Genomic DNA, 15,936 nt, shown 5'->3' with positions numbered 1-15,936 from the left:
TCTCATCTCTCTCTCTCTAGTGATCCTCCCTCTCATCTCTCTCTCTCCAGTGATCCTCCCTCTCATCTCTCTCTCTCCAGTGATCCTCCCTCTCATCTCTCTCTCTCCAGTGATCCTCCCTCTCATCTCTCTCTCTCCAGTGATCCTCCCTGTCATCTCTCTCTCCAGTGATCCTCCCTGTCATCTCTCTCTCCAGTGATCCTCCCTGTCATCTCTCTCTCCAGTGATTCTCCCTGTCATCTCTCTCTCCAGTGATTCTCCCTGTCATCTCTCTCTCCAGTGATCCTCCCTGTCATCTCTCCAGTGATCCTCCCTCTCATCTCTCTCTAGTGATCCTCCCTCTCATCTCTCTCTCTCCAGTGATCCTCCCTCTCATCTCTCTCTCTCCAGTGATCCTCCCTCTCATCTCTCTCTCTCCAGTGATCCTCCCTGTCATCTCTCTCCAGTGATCCTCCCTGTCATCTCTCCAGTGATCCTCCCTCTCATCTCTCTCTAGTGATCCTCCCTCTCATCTCTCTCTCTCTCTCTCTCTCTCCAGTGATCCTCCCTCTCATCTCTCTCTCCAGTGATCCTCCCTGTCATCTCTCTCTCCAGTGATCCTCCCTGTCATCTCTCTCCAGTGATCCTCCCTGTCATCTCTCTCCAGTGATCCTCCCTCTCATCTCTCTCTCTCCAGTGATCCTCCCTCTCATCTCTCTCTCTCCAGTGATCCTCCCTCTCATCTCTCTCTCTCTCCAGTGATCCTCCCCCACATTGCCAGTGCGTCCTACTCCACGCGTAATGCCATGTCTGCCCTGGCAGCCAATAACCTGCTACTGGGTCTGAAGGGACAGCCAATGATCAAAGAGCTCAAGCTGTAGCTGCCAATCACCTGCTTTCGGAAACACCAGAGAAGAACCAATCACCTGCTTTCGGAAACACCAGAGAAGAACCAATCACCTGCTTTCGGAAACACCAGAGAAGAACCAATCACCAGCTTTCAGAAACACCAGAGAAGAACCAATCACCTGCTTTCGGAAACACCAGAGAAGAACCAATCACCTGCTTTCAGAAACACCAGAGAAGAACCAATCACCAGCTTTCAGAAACACCAGAGAGGAACCAATCACCTGCTTTCAGAAACACCAGAGAAGAACCAATCACCTGCTTTCAGAAACACCAGAGAAGAACCAATCACCTGCTTTCAGAACACCAGAGAGGAACCAATCACCTGCTTTCGGAAACACCAGAGAAGAACCAATCACCTGCTTTCAGAAACACCAGAGAAGAACCAATCACCTGCTTTCAGAAACACCAGAGAAGAACCAATCACCTGCTTCCGGAACACCAGAGAAGAACCAATCACCTGCTTCCGGAACACCAGAGAAGAACCAATGATTGAAGAGTTTTTTCCCCAGAACTGTAAATGATATAGTTGACTCTGGTCATGAGATTAGTAGATTATAGAGAATAGAGATCTGTTGTCATCGACCAGCAACACTTTAACTCAACATGGTACAAAACTGTAGCACTCAGCACGTCCTCATCTGAGATGTTCTTAGGATTTTCTTTCATAATAATAATAATAATAATAATAATAATGATGATGATGACGAAGGACAACAATAAAACATGGAACTTTTCTCATCTTTTTAATTCAGTCTGTAGTGACGACTGGAACGATATAACAAACTAACACATGTTTACATTTCATCTTCTCACAGGGCACCCTATTCCCTACGTAGTGCACTACTTTAGACCAGAGTGTCAGTGAGACGTAGTGCACTACTTTAGACCAGAGTGTCAATGAGACGTAGTGCACTACTTTAGACCAGAGTGTCAATGAGACGTAGTGCACTACTTTAGACCAGAGTGTCAGTGAGACGTAGTGCACTACTTTAGACCAGAGTGTCAATGAGACGTAGTGCACTACTTTAGACCAGAGTGTCAATGAGACGTAGTGCACTACTTTAGACCAGAGTGTCAATGAGACGTAGTGCACTACTTTAGACCAGAGTGTCAATGAGACGTAGTGCACTACTTTAGACCAGAGTGTCAATGAGACGTAGTGCACTACTTTAGACCAGAGTGTCAGTGAGACGTAGTGCACTACTTTAGACCAGAGTGTCAATGAGACGTAGTGCACTACTTTAGACCAGAGTGTCAATGAGACGTAGTGCACTACTTTAGACCAGAGTGTCAGTGGCTTTGATCAGAAGTAGTAGTGCACTACACAGGGAACAGGGCGTAAATTTGAGAGACGCTACACCCAAAACATGGTTACACTGTGTTAGAAGTGTAGGAAAAACGACACAGAAATCCTGCACTTTTGGCACTAGGATAAAGCCCAGCTTTTTAAGCCAGACTGGGACGTAAGGCAGTAACTTTCCTTCATCAATTCTATTATTACATGAACAACATTTTGTTGATCTATTGAATCCTTTTTGGTTATAGTCTTGTTGTAGTTTTCACACAGGGCTGTTGTTGTATAAATAGGACCAAAACATTCACATATATATTATAAAACAAAACAGTTTCACTTAAGACTACAGCCACAGAAGACATCACCATGGAAACTGGGCTACAGTGAGAGATGGAAGCCATTTTGGATCTGTTTAACAAGGGTCCTCATGTCCTTCAGGGGTACCTACGGTTTATGCCTGATTGAAAAAAGAGCTCAACTACGAAATCATTTTTCACACCCACTAGTTGCCTGGCTACCCATCCACACTGAGCAAGTCTCAAACAGCAAGGTTGTTCTCTGACCAGTCGCCAGCCAGTCAGCCAGTCAGCCAGCCAGCCAGCCAGTCAGTCGCCAGCCAGTCAGCCAGTCAGTCAGCCAGCCAGCCAGCCAGCCAGCCAGCCAGTCAGCCAGCCAGCCAGCCAGCCAGCCAGTCAGTCAGCCAGCCAGCCAGCCAGTCAGCCAGCCAGCCAGCCAGCCAGCCAGCCAGTCAGTCAGCCAGCCAGTCAGCCAGCCAGCCAGTCAGCCAGCCAACTACAACAAAAAGCACAGTAACGGTACTGCAACAGACACTGGGCCAACACGTCGCCATGGAAACACAGAACGACGCAGTCCAACCTTCTTATTAGCAGTCAAAGCTCTTTTTTTAACGGCGTTAATTTCTTCCTTATCCGATGTATCGATTTAAAAAAAGACATTTAAGAAGCACAGATACTGTACCAAACTGTTCCACGACATCTAGTAACTAACAACACGATGTTATAGTTAACTGGGGCCCAGAGTTATCCCTGACCGTGTGACCTGACCAGGAGACCACGCCAGGCTCTAGTTATAAAAGTCACTGGTTTTATTATGATGTCCCCTTGCAGAGGAAAGTGTAAAGCCACATAAAATGTGAGATATTTACATTTCTAATGTATTGTCCTGTGAGGAGACGGGATAAGGGCCACCCTATAACCTGCAGCGCCTTCGGAAAGTATTCAGACCACTTGACTTTTTCCACATTTTGTTACGTTACAGCCTTATTCTAAAATGGATTACATTGATGAGGGGAAGAAAAAAAATCTACACACAATACCCCATAATGACCTCACAATACCCCATAATGACATCACAATACCCCATAATGACCTCACAATACCCCATAATGACATCACAATACCACATAATGACCTCACAATACCCCATAATGACATCACAATACCCCATAATGACATCACAATACCCCATAATGACAAAGCAAAAACAGGTAAAGACCCTTTACAGCAATTACAGCCTTCTTGGGTATGATGCTAGAAGCTTGGCACACCTGTATTTGGGGAGTTTCTCCCATTCTTCTCTGCAGATCCTCTCAAGCTCTGTCAGGTTGGATGGGGAGTGTCGCTGCACAGCTATTTTCAGGTCCCTCCAGAGATGTTGGATCGGGTTCAAGTCCGGGCTCTGGCTGGGCCACTCAAGGACTCTCAGATATTTGTCCCGAAGCCACTCCTGCATTGTCTTGGCTGTGTGCTTAGGGTCATTGTCCTGTTGGAAGGTGAACCTTCACCCCAGTCTGAGGTCCTGAGCGCTCTGGAGCAGGTTTTCATCAAGGATCTCTCTGTACTTTGCTCTGTTCATCTTTCCCTCGATCCTGACCAGTCTCCCAGTCCCTGCTGCTGAAAAATATCCCCACAGCATGATGCTGCCACCACCATGCTTCACCGTAGGGGATGGAGCCAGGCTTCCTCTAGACATGACGCTGGGCATTCAGGCCAAAGAGTTCAAGCTTGGTTTCATCAGACCAGAGAATCTTGTTTATCATGGTCTGAGAGTCTTTAGGTGCCTTTAATTCCTTTGACCTCATGGCTTGGTTTTTGCTCTGTCAACTGTGGGACCTTATATAGACAGGTGTGTGCCTTTCCAAATCATGTCCAATCAATTGAATTTACCACAGGTGGACTCCAATCAAGTTGTATAAACATCTCAAAGATGATCAATGGAAACAGGATGAACCTGAGCTCAATTTATAGTCTCCATAGCAAACGGTCTAAATACTTATGTAAATAAGGTAGTGTTATTTATTTTTAATACCTTTGCTAACATTTCTAAAAACCTGTTTTCGCTTTGTCATTATGGGGCATTGTGATGTCATTATGGGTTATTGTGAGGTCATTATGGGTTATTGTGATGTCATTATGGGGTATTGTGATGTCATTATGGGGTCTTGTGATGTCATTATGGGTTATTGTGAGGTCATTATGGGTTATTGTGATGTCATTATGGGGTATTGGGATGTCATTATGGGGTCTTGTGATGTCATTATGGGTTATTGTGAGGTCATTATGGGTTATTGTGATGTCATTATGGGGTATTGGGATGTCATTATGGGGTATCGTGATGTCATTATGGGTTATCGTGATGTCATTATGGGGAATCGTGATGTCATTATGGGGTATCGTGATGTCATTATGGGGTATTGTGATGTCATTATGGGGTATTGTGATGTAGATTGAAGAGGAACATTTTTTATTTAATCCATTTTCAAATATGGCTGTAATGAAAGAAAGTGTCAAAAAAGTCAAGGGGTCTGAATACTTTCCAAATGCACTATATATAGTGAACTACAACCCTATGGGCCCTGGTCAAGAGTAGTGCACTATATAGGGAATAGGGTGTTTCATTCAAAAGGTGCACCAACGAAAAGGCAACTTGTTTGTGAAGGACCATGAGAAGAAGTGGTCCCTTCTTAGCCTGGTCCCAGATCTGTTTGTGCTCTTACCAGCTCCATTGATGTCAATGATGTGGGGCAGGACAGCACAGACAAACTGTCTCTCAGGCTAGTCCACCCTCTCTCCTTCACATCCCTGTTCTCCTCTCAAAGCCAAGCTCCAGGTTTAGCGTTGCACAATTCCCCTAATTCTCAACCTCGAAGATTACCGTAATCAGAGGGGAAAAAGCAGGAAATCCTGATTTCTAGAAAACTTTCCCTAAATTCCCAGGTTATCAGAGTTTTGCAACTCTAGGCAGGTTTCAGCTTGAGGACTGTTCTGAATCTCCCCTAGCCAGGTTTCAGCTTGAGGACTGTTCTGAACCTCCCTAGCCAGGTTTCAGCTTGAGGACAGTTCTGAATCTCCCTAGCCAGGTTTCAGCTTCAGGACTGTTCTGAATCTCCCCTAGCCAGGTTTCAGCTTCAGAACTGTTCTGAATCTCCCCTAGCCAGGTTTCAGCTTCAGGACTGTTCTGAATCTCCCCTAGCCAGGTTTCAGCTTCAGAACTGTTCTGAATCTCCCCTAGCCAGGTTTCAGCTTCAGGACAGTTCTGAATCTCCCTAGCCAGGTTTCAGCTTCAGGACAGTTCTGAATCTCCCTAGCCAGGTTTCAGCTTCAGGACTGTTCTGAATCTCCCTAGACAGGTTTCAGCTTCAGGACTGTTCTGAATCTCCCCTAGCCAGGTTTCAGCTTCAGGACTGTTCTGAATCTCCCCTAGCCAGGTTTCAGCTTCAGGACAGTTCTGAATCTCCCCTAGCCAGGTTTCAGCTTCAGGACTGTTCTGAACCTCCCCTAGCCAGGTTTCAGCTTCAGGACTGTTCTGAATCTCCCTAGCCAGGTTTCAGCTTCAGGACTGTTCTGAATCTCCCTAGCCAGGTTTCAGCGTCAGGACTGTTCTGAACCTCCCTAGCCAGGTTTCAGCTTCAGAACTGTTCTGAATCTCCCCTAGCCAGGTTTAAGCTTCAGAACTGTTCTGAATCTCCCCTAGCCAGGTTTAAGCTTCAGAACTGTTCTGAATCTCCCCTAGCCAGGTTTCAGCTTCAGAACTGTTCTGAATCTCCCCTAGTCAGGTTTCAGCTTCAGAACTGTTCTGAATCTCCCATAGCCAGGTTTCAGCTTCAGGACTGTTCTGAATCTCCCCTAGCCAGGTTTCAGCTTCAGGACTGTTCTGAATCTCCCCTAGCCAGGTTTCAGCTTCAGGACTGTTCTGAATCTCCCCTAGCCAGGTTTCAGCTTCAGGACAGTTCTGAATCTCCCCTAGCCAGGTTTCAGCTTCAGGACTGTTCTGAACCTCCCCTAGCCAGGTTTCAGCTTCAGGACTGTTCTGAATCTCCCCTAGCCAGGTTTCAGCTTCAGGACTGTTCTGAATCTCCCCTAGCCAGGTTTCAGCTTCAGGACAGTTCTGAACCTCCCCTAGCCAGGTTTCAGCTTCAGGACTGTTCTGAATCTCCCCTAGCCAGGTTTCAGCTTCAGGACTGTTCTGAACCTCCCCTAGCCAGGTTTCAGCTTCAGGACTGTTCTGAATCTCCCCTAGCCAGGTTTCAGCTTCAGGACTGTTCTGAATCTCCCCTAGCCAGGTTTCAGCTTCAGGACTGTTCTGAATCTCCCTTGCCAGGTTTCAGCTTCAGGACTGTTCTGAATCTCCCTTGCCAGGTTTCAGCTTCAGGACAGTTCTGAATCTCCCTAGCCAGGTTTCAGCGTCAGGACTGTTCTGAATCTCCCCTAGCCAGGTTTCAGCTTCAGGACTGTTCTGAATCTCCCTTGCCAGGTTTCAGCTTCAGGACAGTTCTGAATCTCCCTAGCCAGGTTTCAGCGTCAGGACTGTTCTGAACCTCCCTAGCCAGGTTTCAGCTTCAGAACGGTTCTGAATCTCCCCTAGCCAGGTTTTAGCTTCAGGACAGTTCTGAATCTCCCCTAGCCAGGTTTCAGCTTCAGGAGAGTTCTGAATCTCCCCTAGCCAGGTTTCAGCTTCAGGACAGTTCTGAATCTCCCTAGCCAGGTTTCAGCTTCAGGACAGTTCTGAATCTCCCCTAGCCAGGTTTCAGCTTCAGGACAGTTCTGAATCTCCCCTAGCCAGGTTTCAGCTTCAGGACAGTTCTGAATCTCCCTAGCCAGGTTTCAGCTTCAGGACAGTTCTGAATCTCCCTAGCCAGGTTTCAGCTTCAGGACAGTTCTGAATCTCCCTAGCCAGGTTTCAGCTTCAGGACAGTTCTGAATCTCCCAAGCCAGGTTTCAGCTTCAGGACAGTTCTGAATCTCCCAAACCAGGTTTCAGCTTCAGGACAGTTCTGAATCTGAAGTCCTGTTTCAGAAACGTTCCGAACAGGGTTCCAATAGGAACACAACAGGGTTCCATGAGGAAGTTGGGAGTCCACCCCTCCTAAAGAGACTCCATTTTCTAAAGCGATCGCCTCTATCAAACGGTCCTGTTTTGGCTCAGTTGGTAGAACATGGCACTTGTAACATCAGGGTTGTGGGTTGGATTCCCGCTGGGGACACCCATAGTTTCTACACACTACTGTAAGTGTGTGTTTCTAGCTGTGAGGAAATGAACCATTCTATCTAATTAGCATAATAATAATAATAATATAAAATAATCCCCATAAAAATCTGTCCGTTTAAGCTACAGATCTGTTGTTTTGTATCAATCCACCACATCCGCCGATGTCGCACTTCTGCATCCTGCAGCGAAAGAGCTCGAGCGGTGTTTGTTTCCCCGAACGGTTTGACCCAACGAGCGTCTTGGGACCCGTCTGATGTCGGGAAAAGCAGATCTGCCAACTTCTGTCTGGTAGCGTCCCGACAGTTTGGCCTACACACTAATCTGTGGAAAGGTGAGAGACTTACACCAACATATCGGTGTTGTTCTAGGCCTCCCCACTGGCCTCAGAAGACTTGTCTGAAGGTCCTCCCGGTGGAAAAGACAGGGCTTACGCTGTAGAGGGTCAAAGGGCAGTGAGTCTAGAGTCCACTAGACAGAGTACAGGCGATACCGTATAGACCCTTCAAATTCTAAACTGGACCTCAAAGCCAATTCCACTGCTATTTCCCCCACTCTTCCTTTCTAATCAGAGACTGATTTAAACCTGGGAGTTTTTCCTCCATGGTTCTCCTCTAAATCAGAGACTGATTTAAACCTGGGAGTTTTTCTGGACATTATTTTAAAAACTCAACCCTACCTAGAAGTGGTGTTTTAACAAGGAACCAAACGGAACCCATTTGTCCAATAGAAACAGTTGTTTTAGTTGAAAATGTTTAGTTTTTTTTTGCTACAGTGTGTGACTAATGAGTAGACCAGAGGTTCTCCACTACAGCAGTGACTATACGGTCCTCTAACCAGAATTTATGGAGAAAAAAACCCCCAAAACTTCCGGTAAGTTTCCCAGGAATTTTCCCAATCCAACTCGACCCTACCTAGCAGGCCAGCCTACATACAGATCGTAAAGCATGTCGCCGTTCTACCAGCGTAGACAGGTGGTCTTGGGAGTGTTTGTACAGGTTGAAAACGCTTGACTCGTTAGCATTTAGCTAGCATCCACTATGGGAATTCCCTACTACTTTGTTAGCATACCGCTAATTTGGCTAGTTTTTTAAATTTTAAATTTTATTTTTTTTCCCATTAATTCGCAACGCCCGGTAATACCGTTTGGCCTCCGGTACGGCACAACGAAGGTATAAAGGTATTAAAATCTGGATACCGTTTACCCCACCCCCCCTACAGTGATCCCATCTATCCCTTACATCAGTGTGTTGGCCATGTTGCTGTTCTGCCAGCGCAGGCAGGTAGTCTTGGAGTGTTTGTACAGGTGGGACGACTGGCTGAAACGTTTGCCGCACTTGAGGCAGGCGTAAGGTTTCTCCCCGGTGTGAACTCTGATGTGTTTCTTACAGTCAGTCAGAGTGAGGAAAGTCTTACAGCAGATTCTACAAGCGTATTTCCTGGCTCCTTCTACCACCAGGACGTTGTGTTCAGACAGGGCTTTCTTACACTTGGAGAGAACGTCTGCTGAGGCACGGGTCAGCTGTGGGTGGGGGTGGGGGGCGGAGGAGGAGGTGGGTGGGCCTGACTCGTACCCTCCCGATCCGTTCAGAAGCAAGGGTCCCCCTTCCCCAAGACTGGAGGAAGACAGGGCGTCTTGGAGAACGACCCCCGTTCCTCCTCCTCCTTCTCCTCCTCCTCCTCCCATGTTGTCGTTTTTAGGTGCGATGCGGCGATATCCAGGAAAGCCCAGGGAGACCCCTGTAGAGGCGCGGGCCAGGGAGTGCAGGCCCAGGCTGGAGCGCTGGAAGTCCAGAGAGAACGGGTCTGGAAACCCTCCTCCTCCGCCTCCCCTGGGGTTTCCCAGCCCGTCATGCAGGGGACGCAGGAAGCGCGAATCAGCGTCTGTAGAGAATCCACCGAGTCCGTCGCCACCCAGCAGGTGCAGGTGGTTGGCCGACCCGGTACGGAGCATCGAAGAAGAGTTACCGGTCCCAGAGCGTTCCGGGCTCAGCAGGAAGCGATGTGCCGCTGCCATCGCCTCGCCGGTTGTCGTGTTGAGGTCGTCGTCCCCGGCATCGACCCCCGACCCCCGCTTCCAAACACCTTGGCGCCGAGGAAGCTAGAAATCCTAAAACCAGACTTCCCATCAAGATGGTTACTACAGCCAAAACCAGCACCACTCTCCCTACCAAGACCTCCTTTCAGCAGGAGCTGGGAGCTGGGCTGGAGCAACTGTTGGTCAGAGGAGGAGAGACTACGGTCGCTGCTCTGTGGGCTCAGCTCTACCTTCTCCTCCTCTCCTCTTCCTCCTCCAGGTCCCAGCTGGTCGCTGCCCTGGATGGTGATGTCATCAGCTGGCTCTGGGGAGCTCAGAGGCTCACACTTCACCACCACCTGGAGGAGAGGAGGAGATGAGGAGAAAGAGAGGAGGGGAGAGGAGGAGGAGAGAGAGGAGAAGATAGGAGAAGAGGAGAGCAGGGGAGAGAGGAGGAGAGAGAGGAGGAGAGAAGAGAGAGGAGAAGATAGGAGAAGAGGAGGGGAGAGAGGAGGAGATGAGGAGAGAGAGAAGAAGAGAGAAGGGGAGAAGAGAGAGAGGAGGAGAGGGGAGAGAGGAGAAGGAGAGAGAGGAGAAGATAGGAGAAGAGGAGAGGAGGGGAGAGAGAGGAGAGAGAGGAGAAGAGGAGAGAGAAGGGGAGAAGAGCGAGAGGAGGAGAGAGAAGGGGAGAAGAGCGAGAGGAGGAGAGAGAAGGAGAGGGGAGAAGAGAGAGAGGAAAAGAGATACAGACATGAAGGAGGACAACAGGATATGACCCATTACTTTATCCAAGGTTGGGTTTAAACCCTTTATTTAACCAAGGTAAAGCATGAATTATGGCTAGACCGTTGTTTCATACATAGCTAACTCTTTAAATGGGGAAGTATTCGTCCCAAATGGCACCCTATAACCTGAGCAATGAGCCCTGGACTAAAGTAGTCCACTATTGGGTCCTGGTCAACAGTAGTCCACTATGGGGCCTGGTCAACAGTAGTCCACTATGGGCCCTGGTCAACAGTAGTCCACTATGGGTCCTGGTCAACAGTAGTCCACTATGGGCCCTGGTCAACAGTAGTCCACTATGGTCCCTGGTCAACAGTAGTCCACTATGGGCCCTGGTCAACAGTAGTCCACTATGGGTCCTGGTCAACAGTAGTCCACTATGGGCCCTGGTCAACAGTAGTCCACTATGGGTCCTGGTCAACAGTAGTCCACTATGGGTCCTGGTCAACAATAGTCCACTATGGGTCCTGGTCAACAGTAGTCCACTATGGGTCCTGGTCAACAATAGTCCACTATGGGTCCTGGTCAACAATAGTCCACTATGGGTCCTGGTCAACAGTAGTCCACTATGGGTCCTGGTCAACAATAGTCCACTATGGGTCCTGGTCAACAATAGTCCACTATGGGTCCTGGTCAACAATAGTCCACTATGGGTCCTGGTCAACAATAGTCCACTATGGGTCCTGGTCAACAGTAGTCCACTATGGGTCCTGGTCAACAGTAGTCCACTATGGGTCCTGGTCAACAGTAGTCCACTATGGGTCCTGGTCAACAGTAGTCCACTATGGGTCCTGGTCAACAGTAGTCCACTATGGGTCATGGTCAACAGTAGTCCACTATGGGTCCTGGTCAACAATAGTCCACTATGGGGCCTGGTCAACAGTAGTCCACTATGGGGCCTGGTCAACAGTAGTCCACTATGGGGCCTGGTCAACAGTAGTCCACTATGGGGCCTGGTCAACAGTAGTCCACTATGGGGCCTGGTCAACAGTAGTCCACTATGGGTCCTGGTCAACAGTAGTCCACTATGGAGGGAATAAGAGGCCATTTGGGATGCAGATGAAGTATTTCCTGGTAAAATGTCATTACCTGTCCCTGTTGCTCCCGTACTTCCTCCTCTTCCTCCGTTATCTTCACCTCCACCCCATCGCCATGGTGACTCCCTCCATCCAGGGACTCCTTCCCCACACCCTCCTCCTCCACCATCCCTTGCTCCTCCCCTTCGCAGCGTCCGCTGTCCGATTGGCTGGGCATCTGGGAGTCATCCTGGGACACGCCCCCTGCTAGGCCGGTGATCGTCGCGTCCAGTCTGGCCTCCTCCCCGTCTTGTGGGAGTCGGGGAGAGTAGTCCCACTTCCTCATCCTCGTGGGGTCCGGAGGGGCGGGGCCTCTGCCTGGACCTGTCCTCAGATAGGCTAAAGCTCAGGGAGGGTTTTCTCTTGTGGAAACGTCGGATGGGGAAGGAAGCTTTATGCTCCACTACACCACTAATGCTAACACCATCGCTACCACCCCTAGCCCCATCTTCCTCCACCCCTCCCAGGGCAGAGCTCACCAGGCTTAGACCCAGCTGCTGCAGCAGGAACGAGCGCTGGAGCCTGGACGTAGCAGCGTTAGCCGCTAGGTTAGCGTTAGCCTCTTGGTTAGCGTTAGCCGCTAGTTTAGCGTTAGCGGCTAACTCGGCGGCTGCCTGCTGCTGCCTGTGTCTCTGCTGTTCTGCGTGGGTGTGTTGGTGCTGGCGGTGTTGTGTGGCCCGGTGGTCTGCCGGCGGGGACATGGGCATGGTGCGGGTGGTCAGGTAGTGCTTACAGGCCTTGACTACGGCGTTCAGGTGGAGGTGAGAGGCAGCTAGCAGCACGTCCATCACGTTGCTCTCTCCTAGCATCAGGGTGGAGGTGTACATCATGTCCACCAGGGCAGCAAACGCCTCCGCTGTCACCACCTGCAGTAACACACACATCATCATCACCCCTGTTAACCTCATCATCCTCATTACCCCTGTTATAAAGTCATCATCATCACCCGTTACAAACTCATCATCCTCATTACCCATGTTATAGACTTGTCATAACTATTAACCCTGTTATAAACTCATCCTCCTCATCACCCCTGTTATAAACTCATCCTCCTCATCACCCCTGTTACCTCATCCTCCTCATCACCCCTGTTAACTCATCCTCATCACCCCTGTTGTAGACTCATCCTCCTCATCACCCCTGTTATAAACTCATTATAATCATCACCCGTTACAAACTCATCATCCTCATTACCCATGTTATAAACTTGTCATAACTATTAACCCTGTTATAAACATCCTCATCACCCCTGTTAACTCATCATCCTCATCACCCCTGTTATAAACTCATCCTCATCTTAATCATCATCACCTTCATCGTCATCATCCTCACCTCGCTGTCCAGTTGTATCATGTTCATGCTGGCGTCTCCCTGGGCGACCGTAAACAGGGCTCTGAAGTGAGTGCTGCAAGCCGCCAGCACCGAGCGGTGGGCCTTAAAATGGCGGCTGCCCACCACAATGACACAGTCACACAGCTGGCTGTGAACCCGCTGGTAGTTCAGCTGCTGGAAGACCTGTAATAATAATAATAATAATAATAATAATAATAATAATAATATGAATCATGTGTGGCTCAGTCGCTAGCTAGAGCACGGGTCGTGGGTTCGATTCCCGCTGCGGTCACGCGCACATGTAAAATGCATGAATTCATGACAGTAATTCGCTTCAGATAAAAGCGTCTGATAAATGGTATATATTCTTATATTATATTGTTATGAACAATACACTTTATTTGTAGAGCGTTTTTTCCCCCCCATTTACTGACAGAAATCATAAAGCTGTTTGCATTACCTGGTCGAAGTGGCCCGGGAAGTCCATGACCTGCAGGGAAGGAGGAGAGAGGGGGGAGAGAAAAGGAGGGGGGTAGAGAGAGAACGGGAGGGGGGTAGAGAGAGAAAGGGAGGGGGGTAGAGAGAGAACGGGAGGGGGTAGAGAGAGAAAGGGAGGGGGGTAGAGAGAGAAAGGGAGGGGGGTAGAGAGAGAAAGGGAGGGGGGTAGAGAGAGAAAGGGAGGGGGGTAGAGAGAGAAAGGGAGGGGGTAGAGAGAACGGGAGGGGGGTAGAGAGAGGGAGGGAGGGGGGTAGAGAGAGGGAGGGGGTAGAGAGAGAAAGGGAGGGGGGTAGAGAGAGAAAGGGAGGGGGGTAGAGAGAGAAAGGGAGGGGGGTAGAGAGAGAAGGGGGAGGAGAGAAGGGGAAGGAGGCGAGAGAAGGGGAAGGGAGGAATGGGGGAGAGGAGGGGGGTGAAGGTGGGGAGAGGAGGGGGGTGAAGGTGGGGAGAGGGGGGGGTGAAGGTGGGGAGAGGGGGGGGTGAAGGTGGGGAGAGGAGGGGGGTAGAGAGAGAACGGGAGGGGGATAGAGAGAGAAAGGGAGGGGGTAGAGAGAGAAAGGGAGGGGGGTAGAGAGAGAAAGGGAGGGGGGTAGAGAGAGAAAGGGAGGGGGGGTAGAGAGAGAACGGGAGGGGGGTAGAGAGAGAAAGGGAGGGGGTAGAGAGAGAAAGGGAGGGGGGGTAGAGAGAGAAAGGGAGGGGGGTAGAGAGAGAACGGGAGGGGGGTATAGAGAGAAAGGGGAAGGAGGCGAGAGAGGGGGAAGGGAGGAATGGGGGAGAGGAGGGGGGTGAAGGTGGGGAGAGGAGGGGGGTGAAGGTGGGGAGAGGAGGGGGGGTGAAGGTGGGGAGGGAGGGGGAGGTGAAGGTGGGAGGGAAGGGGGTGAAGGTGGGAGAGGAGGGGGGTGAAGGTGGGGAGAGGAGGGGGTGAAGGTGGGGAGAGGGGGGGGTGAAGGTGGGGAGAGGGGGGGGTGAAGGTGGGGAGAGGAGGGGGGTGAAGGTGAGGAGAGGAGGGGGTGAAGGTGGGGAGAGGAGGGGGGGTGAAGGTGGGGAGGGAAGGGGGAGGTGAAGGTGGGGAGAGGAGGGGGGTGAAGGTGGGAGAGGAGGGGGGGTGAAGGTGGGGAGAGGAGGGGGGTGAAGGTGGGGAGAGGAGGGGGGTGAAGGTGGGAGAGGAGGGGGGGTGAAGGTGGGAGAGGAGGGGGGTGAAGGTATGGAGGGAACAGGGGGGAGAGGGAGGTGGGGGGAGGGAGGGAACAGGGTTGTAAAAAAAATCTGTTGTGTAATAAATGTGAGGAAAATTAGGTCCTCTTGAGGTAATCTTCCTGACAAAACCTTTGATTAAAAAGTTAGCTTTAAAATTGACTGTCACTGGAGGGGACATTATAGTAGACTATAGGTTGATGCTTTGAATAATATATTTTGTAGAAGGGCAGTAGCTACACTTGCTATCACAATTAATTAGTTGAATGTATTAACAAATAGATAATAGAAGTCTCGTTGGAAGTTATAGCATAGGCTATTGCACGGTAAGTGAAAGTGAGAACTAGTAACGATATTCAAGAGAATATGTTAAAATGTGTGAAATGAAAGCCAGTATGTGAAGACATTAGTCAAGTACAAGCAAGGAAACTGTTGGCAAGGAAACTGTTAGCAAGGAAACTGTTGGCAAGGAAACTGTTGGCAAGGAAACTGTTGGCAAGGAAACTGTACAGTTTGTTGAGGTCTAGAAGTCTTGTCTAGACAACTAGCTAACTAAATAACTACTGCCATCTGTTAGCCAAGCCCTCGTCGGGCGAATACTATCGTTGCTAACTAGCTAAGCTAACTAACTAACTAGCAAGTCAGCAACTGGATATTTAGTTAGCTAGCTAGTTAGCTACTTGCTAACTTTTGGGAAAGGCTGTGTAATAAAAATAAAAACCCAGTAAGAAAACAGCGATGGCGGTGAAGTAGCTAGCTAGCATGACCCCGTGTGTGACCGACATTTTGTTTAAAATAACAGCCAAGGCCAACAACAAAACATCACCTCATGAAGTCATTTTTCGTTTGGCTACAATGGCTACTGTTATTAATGCTGACTACCTAGCTAGATTTGCTAACGTTAACAGTTGTCAAGTTCCCCCCTAGAAAGCATGCAACATTGATATAACTTGAGGAAACAATGAAAACGTGATGATACTAAAAGGTAAATAAAGCTACAATTTAGCTAGCTAGCTTGCTAATGTTAGCTACCGGTACCTTGTTTTTGTCGGTGCTACTCCCGGGTCAAGGGTGGACAAACGGGGTTCATCAAGTCCACTAGACCGGACAGAACGAGGACTACCGACGGCTAGACAGTCTTCATGGACCGCTACGGCTACTCCAAATGCTCACAGTCACATACTCAATATACCAATCCCTTGTCCGACTGGTTGAACCCCCCCCAAGGACAGACACAACACCAGCTAAATAGCTAAGACTCCATGTAGCTACTTTAAATGAATCTAAATGTAGTTTTGTTACCAAAGAGGGTCTTCTCCTGGGGGGGCGATGGCTGGAGCTGGCTGAGTTTCT

At 49.4% G+C, this 15,936-nt stretch overlaps 1 protein-coding gene and 1 pseudogene across 2 annotated transcripts in view; one reads left to right on the top strand and one right to left on the bottom strand.

Annotated features, from left to right (window-relative positions):
* The window catches only part of LOC123723774 (glyoxylate reductase/hydroxypyruvate reductase-like), a 7,770-nt pseudogene extending 6,891 nt beyond the window's left edge, over window positions 1–879 (top strand). The window contains exon 9 of the transcript XR_006769522.1: window positions 739–879. The product of XR_006769522.1 is annotated as a glyoxylate reductase/hydroxypyruvate reductase-like (transcript). The remainder of the gene's footprint in view (window positions 1–738) is intronic.
* A 3,963-nt stretch (window positions 880–4,842) lies between these two features.
* LOC106595035 (zinc finger and BTB domain-containing protein 5) lies at window positions 4,843–15,932 on the bottom strand. Its single transcript, XM_045717605.1, has 7 exons — window positions 15,622–15,932; window positions 13,355–13,384; window positions 12,895–13,077; window positions 11,801–12,428; window positions 11,576–11,766; window positions 9,858–10,062; window positions 4,843–9,771 (listed from the first exon to the last, which is right to left on the bottom strand). Exons 2-7 carry the CDS (start codon window positions 13,379–13,381, stop codon window positions 8,924–8,926), a joined length of 2,082 nt encoding a protein of 693 aa, XP_045573561.1. The 5' UTR covers window positions 13,382–13,384; window positions 15,622–15,932; the 3' UTR covers window positions 4,843–8,923.
* Between the last annotated feature and the right edge of the window lie 4 nt (window positions 15,933–15,936).

Source organism: Salmo salar, chromosome ssa04 (assembly GCF_905237065.1).
Source record: "Salmo salar chromosome ssa04, Ssal_v3.1, whole genome shotgun sequence".
Classification (NCBI taxonomy): Eukaryota; Metazoa; Chordata; class Actinopteri; order Salmoniformes; family Salmonidae; genus Salmo; species Salmo salar.
This window is presented reverse-complemented; position numbering and strand designations above follow the sequence as displayed.